General features: G+C 43.0%; 1 protein-coding gene across 4 annotated transcripts in view; it reads right to left on the bottom strand.

Annotated features, from left to right (window-relative positions):
* The window catches only part of LOC143164264 (contactin-4), a 357,652-nt gene that overhangs the window by 97,109 nt on the left and 248,251 nt on the right, over positions 1 to 12,292 (bottom strand). For all 4 annotated transcript variants that reach the window (XM_076346685.1, XM_076346684.1, XM_076346687.1 and 1 more), the window contains one exon: positions 11,400 to 11,495. In XM_076346685.1, coding sequence (XP_076202800.1) covers positions 11,400 to 11,495 — 96 coding nt within the window. The remainder of the gene's footprint in view (positions 1 to 11,399; positions 11,496 to 12,292) is intronic.

Genomic DNA, 12,292 nt, shown 5'->3' with positions numbered 1-12,292 from the left:
TGACAGCCCAGCTGGGGCACGAACGTATAGTGGTAGGTGGCTGGTAGAAGCTTGCAGCGGTGCCGACACCAAAGGTGATAAATGACATATGCCAGTTGAAAATTTGGGTCGGAACGCCTGTGCCAAAGTCTGTTCTCGACTGCGACCTTATTTTGCAACTCCTGCTCACAAAACCCATCCCTGCTGAAATGAGGCAGATCACATACATCAACTCTGGTGCTTAAATTAGTGTCAATCTAAAATGAGCTTGGCATTTGTGTTATTGGAAATATTTCTCATTTCATAAATTTCTCAACTAAAACAGCACTGCATGTTCTCTGTGCTGTCAGAAATATCAAGCTGAAGCATTCCCAAATTAGGGAAGAATTTATCCTCATCCTTTATCCTCAAATACGTTGATAAACTTGTGCACAAACTGAATCAGCAGTTTTAGAGAAAGGATTATGCCAGATTAATTTTAATCTAATCCATTTCTATCTCCTGAGAAGCTTTTTACTTCTTGCTTTTAATAATTTAAACAGTGACTGTGACATAGTATAAAAAATAAATGATGGGAGATGCACTTTAAGTGGAAGTTACAACTCTCAATCACTTCTTGTTTAAATGAGTTTCGTATGCCTGATTTTAAGTTTAATGAAACCCATTTTTGCTGAACTGTAATAATCTTCAACACGTGGAACCAGATGCAGAAGAATTACGCTCTCCTGCAGCTCCCAGAGCCGGCGAGGAAGCCCCATGTCTGACTCACCCACTCTCCCTAATGCTGCTAGGGAAAGAGATACCTTGAGTGAGTTTTGGGCTGTCAAGAAGAAATGCCGCAAGGTTGCTTAGATTTGGCCGCAGGTTTCAGGAGTGTCACTCCACTTGTTGTGAGCGGAGGACCTCGCCTCGGAGTTACGCTGCAAGGCGCTAGGAATTAGCAGGTTTGGGCAAGTCATTTTCTGGTTCTTGGCCTGAGGTAAGTCACTTGGAGGCTTTTCGAGCTGAACAGCTTATGCTCTGGAAACCACTTTTAAAATGTTGACACTTCTTTGGACATGGGAATTTGACTACTGTATGGGGACGTGTGAGTGGCAGTCACTATTAAGAGGAGAAACTGATAATAGATTCAGATAATTTTGATGCTACACTGTTTGCTCCCCTTGTGGTCTTCCCCATCTCCCACACATCTCCGATACGCACACTGCATCCTCCTCCAATGAGCAATGCCTAGACAAACCCTGTTTGAATTTCATTTTTTCCTATTCCAGGAAAGGCACCTGTGAGCTGCTGAGCCCCAGCTCGTGGGGAACACCACCCTATTGCGGCATTTTCTAGTTTATTCAGAAACCGAGCCTTCCCTCTGCCATTCCCCGCATCCTGCAAGCAGAACTGATCGCGCACAACACTGTTTAACTCCTGCCCCATGACACAGAGAGGTCTGCAACACCTCCTGGTGCTGCATGTATGTTTGCCAACACCGACCCCACTGCCATTGCCACATTCAAACATGCTGAAAGCATCACTGACTAGTGCTAATACAAAATACTTCTCTGACTCTTTCTTCTTTTTCTTTTCCAGCTCCAAGGGGCAGCTTACCTGCTCATATTTTTGCTCCAACCTTTGGAACGATCCATGAAAGGCTGCTCAGTGACCTCGAAGCATTCTGTCAAATAGTTGAACCAACTTGCAGCCAGCTTAGCAGATTTTTTGCTTGGTTTCCCAGAGAAATGGAACTTTTACAACCACGTTGCCCACCCATCTGTGAGATACTCCTCTCTAAATTAGCTTCTCACTAATTGGAACCAAATCTGACCAAGCAGCAAAGGCTTACAAAGACACTAAGATAGGAGAGAAAGAGGAGAAACTATTAATGCCTCAATAAGGAGAAGGCAGGGGTAGTTCAGCACTTCGGCAACCTGCCTGGCCAGAGGCAACTGCCCAGTCCTGGGCATATGGGTTGTACAAGAAGCACATTTTTAAAAAGCTCTGGGCATACCACACTGGAAGAAACTGCAGGAAGATAAAGGCTGAATATTAAGATTACTGTAGCAAAGAAGGGTGGGGACATAAAATGTTCCAGGCCACCTGCTATGTAAGAAATACGGCAGGAGAAGCATTCTCATCCCAACTAATACGGAAAAGTAATAGAACTTGTAGGATCCAACTTTCCATTCCTCTAAAGATTTCATATTAATGGGAATGCACCATAAGTAAAAGATCTGGTACTGAGAAGCTGATCTAACACTTAGGGGAACACGTGCTTCAAGGCTCTTGCCCAAAGCCATTCTGAACTGCATTCATGCAGTGGCATAAATGTTGCAGAATAGGCAGAACAGGCTGATGCTGCCTGAACAGAATGAAATAATCCCCTGGTTTTAGGTAGACGTTAGGTGGAAACGTCCTTGGCCTCTTTGGCTATGTGCTATTTCTAGAGTAATTTCTTCCCTTTCCATTACTTCTTTCGAGGTTGATTGTTTTCCAAAGTTTTAACATAAACTTTGCTTAATGTTGACTGTAAGGGCACCGAAGGAGAGTATTACAAATGTTTGTTCCCATTGTTACAACTACTCTAAACATTTATTAATAATGTATTAATTCTTCATAGGTGACAAATGAAAAGGCAGTGTGACAATTTTCAAAGAAGAGAGAGAAACAACTGTAAGGTTGGCACTAAAGGACGGGGAGTAAAAGGGCACAAATACTTGACAGCAACTGAAGAAAACTCTGTTCCGAAGCACTCCCTGCCGAGCAGCACTGCTCGGGGGCTGAAAGCCCCATACGTTGATCCTCTGAAGGTATGAAAATGCCTGATAATTGCCTTTTTCCTTCTGCACTGTTCTGATTAGCTTTCCCAGTTTTTCTCCCCTTCCTCCTTGTCCTATGCAGCGGGGACTGTATAAGCATGAGAGAATACGATGCGATTTGTGTGACAGATTATTTACGAGACAAACCCCTCAAACCATTCATCACGTAATAGAGGCCATCAGCCATACTTACAGCCAAAACATTTTCACTGTTTCCGGCCCATGAAGTGCCCATCATCGCTTTAAAAAAAAAAAAAACCCAACAATAAAAGGAGAGAAAAAATGACCAGATGAGTAAGCATGCACTAATCATTTTTCTGCAGAGCACAGAAGTGGTCTTAGCACCACTGTAATCAGTAAAGTGCTTTCTGAAAACCTGTCTGGTGTCTACACTTCACTACCTACCATACAGCATGAAAGCCTGAGATTGAGATGAAATCGGAATTGCCATCTCTTCTGTCAAATGCTAAAATTTAGTTAGTTCTACTTGATTAAGCTGTGCAACAGAACTAAAAGTTCTCCTAGCTACTGGGAAAAAAAAAGGCAGGAGAGAACGAGAAAACCTGAACACATCCATTATGTGAAAAGATGTGAGAATAATACTCTGTCAACATTTCAGCTCACAGACACAGACTCCGCGGCTGTGTTTCCAACAGGAGTAATGGCATCAGATGGAAAAGAGGCATTTGAACAACTGAGCCTTAATGAATCCCTCCTCTTTAGGAAGATGGACTTTTCAAGCGCATTGAGAACATGGGCACTGCAGAGATACAGAAAACTTATTCTCCTTTAACTCTTGCCTTTGTTCAGTCAGAGAGACATGGTTCCCAGACGCTCAGGAAGGTCGCCTGACTGCAGCAAGGAGCAGAGGGACAAGGTGTCCGGGGAATTGAGGTTCAGGACTAGAAATCGTGTTGGGAAGGTTCAGTTCCTGAGTCACCAGGAACATCGTTAGTGGTCTTAAGCAAGTGGGCAGGAGGAGACACGTCCTGTAGAAATGTCAGCAGGTTTCCATCTGCATATCTAAGCACTTCGCTATCTAAAAAAGCTATCAGCTGATTTATTTCTTCCACAGTACTGAGATAAATTAGGAGGAGTGAAAATAAATACGCTACAGATGTGATGAGTGGTGGTATGGCCCACGGACAGAGAGATCTCAGAATAAGACATACCTATAGGGAATGCAAAGGGAACATGAAATTTAAATAATCAAGTAACTGAGAGATCATTTTCACCAGTTCTCTGTGTACATTCACCATTTCTCACAGCACTTGGAAATCTCAGTCTCTAACTCTATAGGGTTTTCCCACGAGGGCAGGAAGGCAAATGTCATGAGAACATCGTGTATATAGATCTTTCTAAAGATGCACCAAGAGAAAATTAGGGGGAGGGGAATGACGGAAATCCTAAGACAAGTTCATTTACCTTCCCAAAGAAGGGAGCGGGAAGGATTTACAGTCTTGTTTGTTCTGCATGCTTGTGGGTGTGCTACCAACCCATCAAGTGAAACGTGCATACCTTTCCAGGACTGTATTTTTTTGATCTCTGGACTCAAAATGAAATGCCAGGGATGTTAGAAGGTATTTGAAAACCGTAGTTGCCGAAATAGTAACTAACCCTGCGCCTCGACTATCAAATAGATCTAGTAACAGAGGCAGCTAATTGACTCAGTTCCCACAAACTTAAATTAAAAGAACTATTTGGCACAAAGGAATATTTTGGTCTTAAAATTTGGAGATAAAGTTAAAAGGACAGCGACCTCCAAATAATTCCCAGCCATATCCCCTATGGAACGCAACTTATATTCAGAGCCCTGAGAAACACAAGTGAGTGCTTGCTTAATTTTTTGGGGAGTTTTTTTTTGGTTTTTTTTGTTTTTTGACTAACTTTATCCTGCCAAATAAATGTATCTTGCCAAATTTGATTAACAATACTGAAAAAACGTGAACAATAAAAGCTAACCTGTTTCCCACTGCAAAGCTTCTCTCAAAAGGAAAACATTTTCACCAACAGCTTCAATTAAACACTCTATTTTACATTTTGAAATGCTTCACAGTTTCTAAACATATCTAAATGTAACAAAAAGGCTTAAAAATACAATGGAACGAAAAACTTCGGACAAACCAAAGGTTGTTTTGGCATTTTCTTTTCATTTTGGCTAGCAATGCCCCCCCTCCCCCCCCAATCAATTACTCCTGCAGCTCCTCTGAAGAGCGACAGCAGATGGTACTGATCTAGCAGGGCTTTGAAAATGTAAAGCAAGATAGCATTGTTTTTACGGCATCCAAATTATAGAGCTCATCCTAAGACATGCTGAGATACCTTAACTAGCCTCATCAAAAAAGTCATGAAAACTTTTTGATGTTCCTCCCATTTCCAAACCCGTTACTGTGATTCAATTACTGGGGACTGCCCAGCTAATGCCACGGTAGTGGCCAACGGCTGCAATGGGGACCCGCGTGTGTTTGTTGCAATAAAACCAAAGCCAAATTTTAGCTACATACATACTTTTAGAATTTTTGACTGTTCACTCTTGTCCACTTAAATACCTACAGCTGCTCATTGTGCTGTTACATGAGCCCCGAACGCCATGTTCCCATAGCAATGTTTACTCTTACATTATTTTTTCGGTAGAGCTTCACAGGTAGAATGGTTGACACGTGTCCATTGTTAGGTGTTTGATTAAAAAAGCAGTGGAAATAATGAGGGGAAAACCCTTCATGCGCAGGGTAATTATCTCAGAAAAATGCTAACAACCCAGGTAGGTTTCAACTAGTTCTTACACTGATTTAGTGCATGTAAGTGAACAAATGGGGAAGGGGGAAGGAAAAAAAAAAAAAAAAAAAAGAAAAACCTGAAAACTTCTAACAGACAAGGAGCCATAAATACGGCAGGACTGGCTTTGGGGGCTCAGGCAACCACTGCTCCAAGAGCAGAAAATACAACAGAAGCAAATGTTTGATTTGCATTTATTCTGGTTTTCAGTCCAGCGACTTCCTGAGCTCCAGATGAACATTTATTTTCCAAATTTCCAGCGCTCAGCAAGCACTTCATCACAGGAGGCAATCGCATCATTATGCTGCTTAACAAAATGTAACACCAGGATGCACTGACCTGACAAAATAGTGACTCCCTGCTGAAACCATGCTGCAGGAAATACACATTTCATTTTCATCTTGGGGGACTGGGAGGGATGGGGGGGTCGGGAGCGTTGATTCATATGCTGCATTTCCAACTCATATAAGCTAAAAATACATGGTGATGCCCAAATTGTTCTGTGCAAGCTGTATGCAGCCCATTTTATGATGCTGAAAATACTTGTTAATCATTTAGACTCATTTTCAGGATGAATTTCTTGCAACATTTGAACTGTAGGAAGCTCTTTACTTGGCATTATTAAGAAAAAAAAAAAGAAACCCTCAAAAACTAATGTATGTAGGCTAACATAATTTCACTTTTAGCTGCCAACTCTTTAAATATGGATGGTTCCAAGCAGCAAAGTATTAGAGTGAACTACAGTTGAAAGGGTAAAGGTCTGGATGCAGACTGACTTATTTTTTGTAAAATCCACAATTTTTAAGACCAAGATGACCAATGACACAACAGCGGACAGGAAGTAATTCCCTTCTAATTTACTACTTTTCTTTTATCAAATCTCTTCAGTTAAGGGGGGCTTAAGCCTTGCCACTTGAGGCACCTCAAAATGGAGGAGACACTGGCACTGAGCCCTCCTCAGACACTTGGGAAGTCTTCCCCATCAGGCAAAAATTCTCGAGCCTGTGGCTCCGACACCCAAAAGGATATCCTAAGCTCTGTGCTCAGGAACTGGCCAGGATGTTTTTTTTTCCAGGCTTCTACTATTCTAGTGAATACACTCATCATCAAAGCAACAGCTATTCTCATATTGAATAGTTTTGCCTTTTTTTTTTTTTTTTTTTAAGATTTCCTTTTCGATGCAGATCAGAAACTAAAGTAAAAAAAAATAATATAAAAGTATGTTGTTGTGTGTGTCGTCCCCCCGACAGCCCTACACTTCAGCGTTTGTCGTTAATGTCCCCAGACACTTTTAGCAAGGATGATGAAGTTAGGTTTGCTGTCCTAATCAAACTCCCAAATAAGATAGAGAAAATCCAATTACGTAACGCCATTCGCACTTTCAATGAGATGTATTATTTTTCACTTCTAACCTGAATGTTTTTTACTGTTACACTACAATGTTAAATACTTGCAGTGTTATATCCCAGCGGTGGCATATTGGGGTATTGGAAGGAACTCATCTCTACAGCTTTGCTTTGCAAACACTGCCTTAGACCCTGGGGATGGAAGCTGCCCATGAAACACGGCGGTTTTCTGACATGCGGCTACTTCCCAGTGATATCTGATATTCTCTTATGACCCTCCATCCGCCCAGAGCTGGAACAGGAGACAGCTGTGGTAATTGTGCAGCGACTGCTAGAGACCAAATAGCTTCGATTACACTGGGAGACATGCAGTTGGCTACAGAAACGCGATGCACGCGACTGAAAAGCATTAACTTTGCAGTTATGGCTTTTAAAACTCATCCTTATTTCTAAGCTTAGGAGGAAGGAAAAGGAGGAAGGAAAAGTAGAAGAAAATATTGCCATAGAGAAGATTAATTCCTGCAGAACAAGGGTCTCAGTCTGAATTAATTGGACCTATTTTGACTTTCCATTAAATACTTTCTATTCAAATCAGAAAACAACAACCGGCATAACTCCAGCCCAGCTTAGTTACAAAATTGTAATAGTATCAGTTTAGACTAATTGTGGATTTGGCTACAATTAAGATCATTTTCTAGCTGGAATAGAGCAGGCCATAGACCGTGGTCATGCAGGAAGTCATCTCTCACCCAAATTATTGAGGGAAATAATTACCCTTCAGTTTTCTGCCTTTCCGGGCACCAGAAATGCGCTTACCTCCTGGTCACTGTAACATGCTCTTTCCCACATACTGAACCCAAACTGGAAATAACGCCACCACCTTTCTTGGAATGTTTTTGTATCATCAGTACATACACCCAGACCAAAACTTCCCCCTGAATCACCTGAACAAGTGTACCACAATTTGCTTCTCACTGCTCACACGAACCACCACGAGCCACTGCATCTCCATGCAAGGTGTTCATGCTGCAAAGACTTCTTATGGCAAAACAGAAAACTCTCAGTAACCGCAGAGCAAAGCTTTGCTAAGGAGACAAAGACAAATGTGCATGATTCCTGCCTCATCTCTGCGTTGTCCGCGCGCTCCCCGTGTCCCTCTAAGGAGACGGCAGCCTACTCGCCTGGGGAGAAACGGGAGGCAGCACCGCATGGCCACCGGTGCCAGCAGGAGCGGGCTGTGCGGGTGGGGTTAGTTCTTTTAACTGGAAAAAGGCATAAAAACTCACGCCTCAGCTCTTCAGCAGTGCAGCTCGGTACCCAGCCACCCCAGGCTTTCCTGAACTTGGCCCTTTGACACTATCCACTCTTGTGCAGCACAATTAGTTTGGGATAGGATAAGGGCGAGCACTGCTCTTCAGCCTCACATCCAAGGCACTGGGATGAATGGGGTTTAAGGATCATGAAACATTTCTGTCCCAAATCTCACCTTTTTTTTTTTGCTATGGAAATGAAGCTAAAAATTATGCTTCACCCATAGCACTGCAGACTGCAAATGAGTTCGTGGCTGATCCACGATGTGTCTTCAGTGGTTTTTAATATCTAGCTTTGGCAGCTTTCTTACCAGATGTGGCAATGAGACCCACCTGAAGGGGCTGAGGGGCATCCATGCAGACCAGAGGGCATGTAATTTTGGGGTATAGTTAACACTATAGGAGCCACTCTCATAGAAGTTAGATGCTGTGATAACGAGTAATTTTGTGGATTTGATATCACAGGTGCAAGTATCACCTTCAAGTAATGAACATCAGAAATGTGAGATACTGAAACTCTCATGATAACCTCTGAACTAAAAGGAAAAATGGCATCTGAAGCCAAAAGGTGAGAGGCCCTAGCTGAATAAATTAAGTGGGTAGGTACGTTTGCCATATAGTTCCTTCCTCAGAGTATGTAAAAGCAAGGTTTCCTGCTGGTCTGCCCTCCAGCTGGTCAGACGCAAGCAGAAGCAGCTCTGTAAGCACTTGTCTCCTCCTATCTGAGCAATAAAAGCAGCCTAATGGCAAACAGCTCACCAGGCAATTTTCATCCCGCTGATGAGGACAGACAGATTTCAAAGCAGGATTGCAGATTTCTTTAAAAGGGACACAGATCCATAAAAGATGACCACTTGTTCGCAACGTATCGAACAACCCCCTGATGAAAGAGCCAGCTGCAACAGCTGGTTGTTGATCGTGGTGGTTAGCGGCACGACACACGGCGCTTGTTGGGCACACACAGGCCATGACTGAAATGGTGTCCGGCAAGAAGAGATGACTGACTGACTCCCTTTCTAATGTTTTTTTTTTTTATATAAATGTAACAGTGCAACACGTGTTCAAGGAAGTCAGCCAACAAACGCAGGACTGGCACATTTAAAACAAATTTGTGCTAAATTGAAAGAATTGTTTTGTATTTTCTAAACATTTATACCATCCTCTTTGAAGCAAACTGCACCAAAGTACTTGTTACATTATTTATTATAATTGGTTATTTGTAAACTCTGCTTTGAATCTGGTTTTTTCCCTACCAAATTTTGCCTTTGCCATTGAGAAAACACTGGCTTTCATAGTGCCATTATTACAAACTGCTTGTAAACCTCCTCACACGAACACCAAAGTCAGTGATGCTAGCTCTTCTCAGAGAAGGGCCTTTGGCAGGTACCACATGCTGCCAGAAGAGATCATTGCAGGGCAGACACAGACAGCAGCTATTGTAGTCTTCCCTTTCATCTCCTTGTTAACTACTTCATAACATGAAGAAATAGATTGAGAATCTAGAGAACACCAAACACTTCGGTTTTAAAATTCAGAAGCTACGTGAATATAATACAGTCCTTTCGCTGTACTTAAAATCTTCAGACAATCTAGAGTAAAAGGTTGTAAATATCCTTCATGTCAATGAGAGCTGACCTCCTTTCCCTCCCAACCCTCCCTCCCCTGGGTGGGTGCACTGTGCATTGACTCTCCACTACTCAGGACAACGTAGGTTAGCAATGTGGCTACGGGAAATGCCCAGGGAATACAGAAGAGCATGACACAAATGCCTGAAGGATTCAGGGCTGATCCAGCCCAGCTTGGCTAGATCTGAAACCTATACCCCTCCTTGAACCCCAGGCGATGCTTGATGAGCTGGTCAGGTGTCTGCAGCGTATTCCCCAGATACGATCTGCTCAAGCACAGCTGAGACCTGAGGTGCCGCCTGGGTCAGCGACCAAGGAACAGGGGCAACGCAATGCAAAGACAGCTGCACAGCTCTGCTGTGGCCAGGCGTAGGGTAGGACAGATCCAGTACTTGCCACAGGGGTGCCAATTTCCATAACCACACGGGGACATACATGTCATTGCCCCTGCTCTAAACAGCGAGTATAAGACGTGACAGGTGCAAAAATGACAAAATGGTAAGATTTTAAGAGGGGATCAATCATTTTATGATACAACTATAGTACGCTCTACAGAGTACATGTCGATAAGACCACCCTGACACCAAAGGTTAATTTTTTTTTGCCTGTCTGCTACTACAGCTTTTCCATTTCTCCATGAAAGTCAGAAATCTGCCTCCTTCTGAGGAATCAGAGATACCAGTGACTGTCAAGACAGGTTATGTCCTTTTCTGCACAGTCTGTATTTCTGGACACTCAACAAGCCCTGCGTTACAGTTAGTACCTGTCTCTGTAATAATAATGGATTTAAATGTATCACCAGACAAAAACAATAGTGCACACAGTGGCAAACCTTCAGGGACTTGTGGTAGCAGAGTTTCGTCACCATTCTGTCTGGACCTTCAGATTATGGTTTCCAGAAAACCAGGTGTAGGTGTGAACACCAGCAGAGAATACAGTGGTGTTTTCAGCATCCCTACATAACTTGCTGGCACATTATTTCCTCATCTCCTACAACGCTCTCCCTTGCCTCTCCCTCCCATAAAAACAGTAGGAAGAATACGTATTGCCATTCCAGAAATAAATCACCATATGAAACCTGGACAATTGCTAATGGAACCCGAGTACCCAGGAGACAAAAATAGTGACAATGAGTGTTTGAAAAAAATAAATAATAATGAAAAGATGATGCACAAAAGTGGCTCTGTCAGCAATCTTCAACCTTTTTGCAGAAGACACACCCAGGCCACACGCAGGAAGGCTTCTAAAAGTTGCACAAGATCTTGGCCATGTCTTCTATATATGCACACATTGCTTTAGTTTCCATCAGTTCATCTCCTAAGTGCATACTTGTATGCAGTAAAATTAGGCTCTTTCTCTGCATTTACACCCAACTGGAGATCTCCCAGTGCATTTAGTCAACAGGACCACCCAGCATGACCCATTCAGTCAGGCTGGCACCGCCATAGCCTTCTCCTTTAAGGTGTGCCATTTTAAACTTTCTGAAACATACCCTGAGAATGAAAACCTTGCAAATTGCCGCTGAGTGCTGAAAGCAAGAGAAGGAAACCGCTTTACCTCCAGAATGCGGTGGTGGTCCACACAGCAGCACCATGCCCTGGCCCTGGCGGACGGACACTGTGCTTCTTGTTCTGGTTTTGAAGTTCTCAAGATCTGCCAAGAGAGAAAGAACTCAATTAAAGGGAGTTTAACAGTTTTTCCTCATGAGAAGGACAGAAGGTTCATTAGGACTTTGCTGCGTGACATCAAAACAAAGCGAACATTAGCTTGGAAGGTGGGTTGGTGGGACCTGGGTGGAATGTGGGGCAGCGGGAGGCTGATGTGCATAAGCAGCAAAAGGATCAGTAAATGTCTCCACAGGCTGCAAGGCTGGTAAGGGGGAAAAGGTGCTGATTTACCCAGGGAGGAAGACACGCCTAGAGAAAACTCCAGCAACCTGTAATGCTGATAGAGTTTTGTTTTATGAGTTTATAAAGAATTACTGCCTTAAACAATCAATTATGTTATAACTCAGTCTGTTTCCCTTTCGGAGACTTGCTACCAGTACCCTTGCAACCCGTGTGTAGAAACCCTTCCTTTCCCGTAAGGAAGTTTCTTGTAACAGCTGTATGTTAGCCACACAGTGCTTAAATTAAATTCCTCCTTCCACCTCTACCTTTTTCCTCTCCTTCAGGAGCCATGCACTGCAAAAATGCAACTCCCTCTCTTCTCTCCTTGCACACTTAATTCAAGAAACTTGCTATTAAATGATGAGGTGACTCTCTGTGAGCCGAGCAGTGGCACCAGGTATTGATCAGCACCAGCGACTGCTGCGTGGGAGCACTAATACACTGAATCACTTTGGTAGCCTTTTATCTATAACAGTCCCTTGCATTTCAATTTTCATTTTATTTTTTTTCTTTCAGTGTAGCTGAGCCGTGGTTTGGTGATTACAAACCTGTTGTCAGTGC

Source organism: Aptenodytes patagonicus, chromosome 8, assembly GCF_965638725.1.
Source record: "Aptenodytes patagonicus chromosome 8, bAptPat1.pri.cur, whole genome shotgun sequence".
NCBI classification, from domain to species: Eukaryota; Metazoa; Chordata; class Aves; order Sphenisciformes; family Spheniscidae; genus Aptenodytes; species Aptenodytes patagonicus.
Note: the sequence above shows the minus strand (reverse complement) of the source record. Positions and strands in the feature narration are given on the sequence as shown.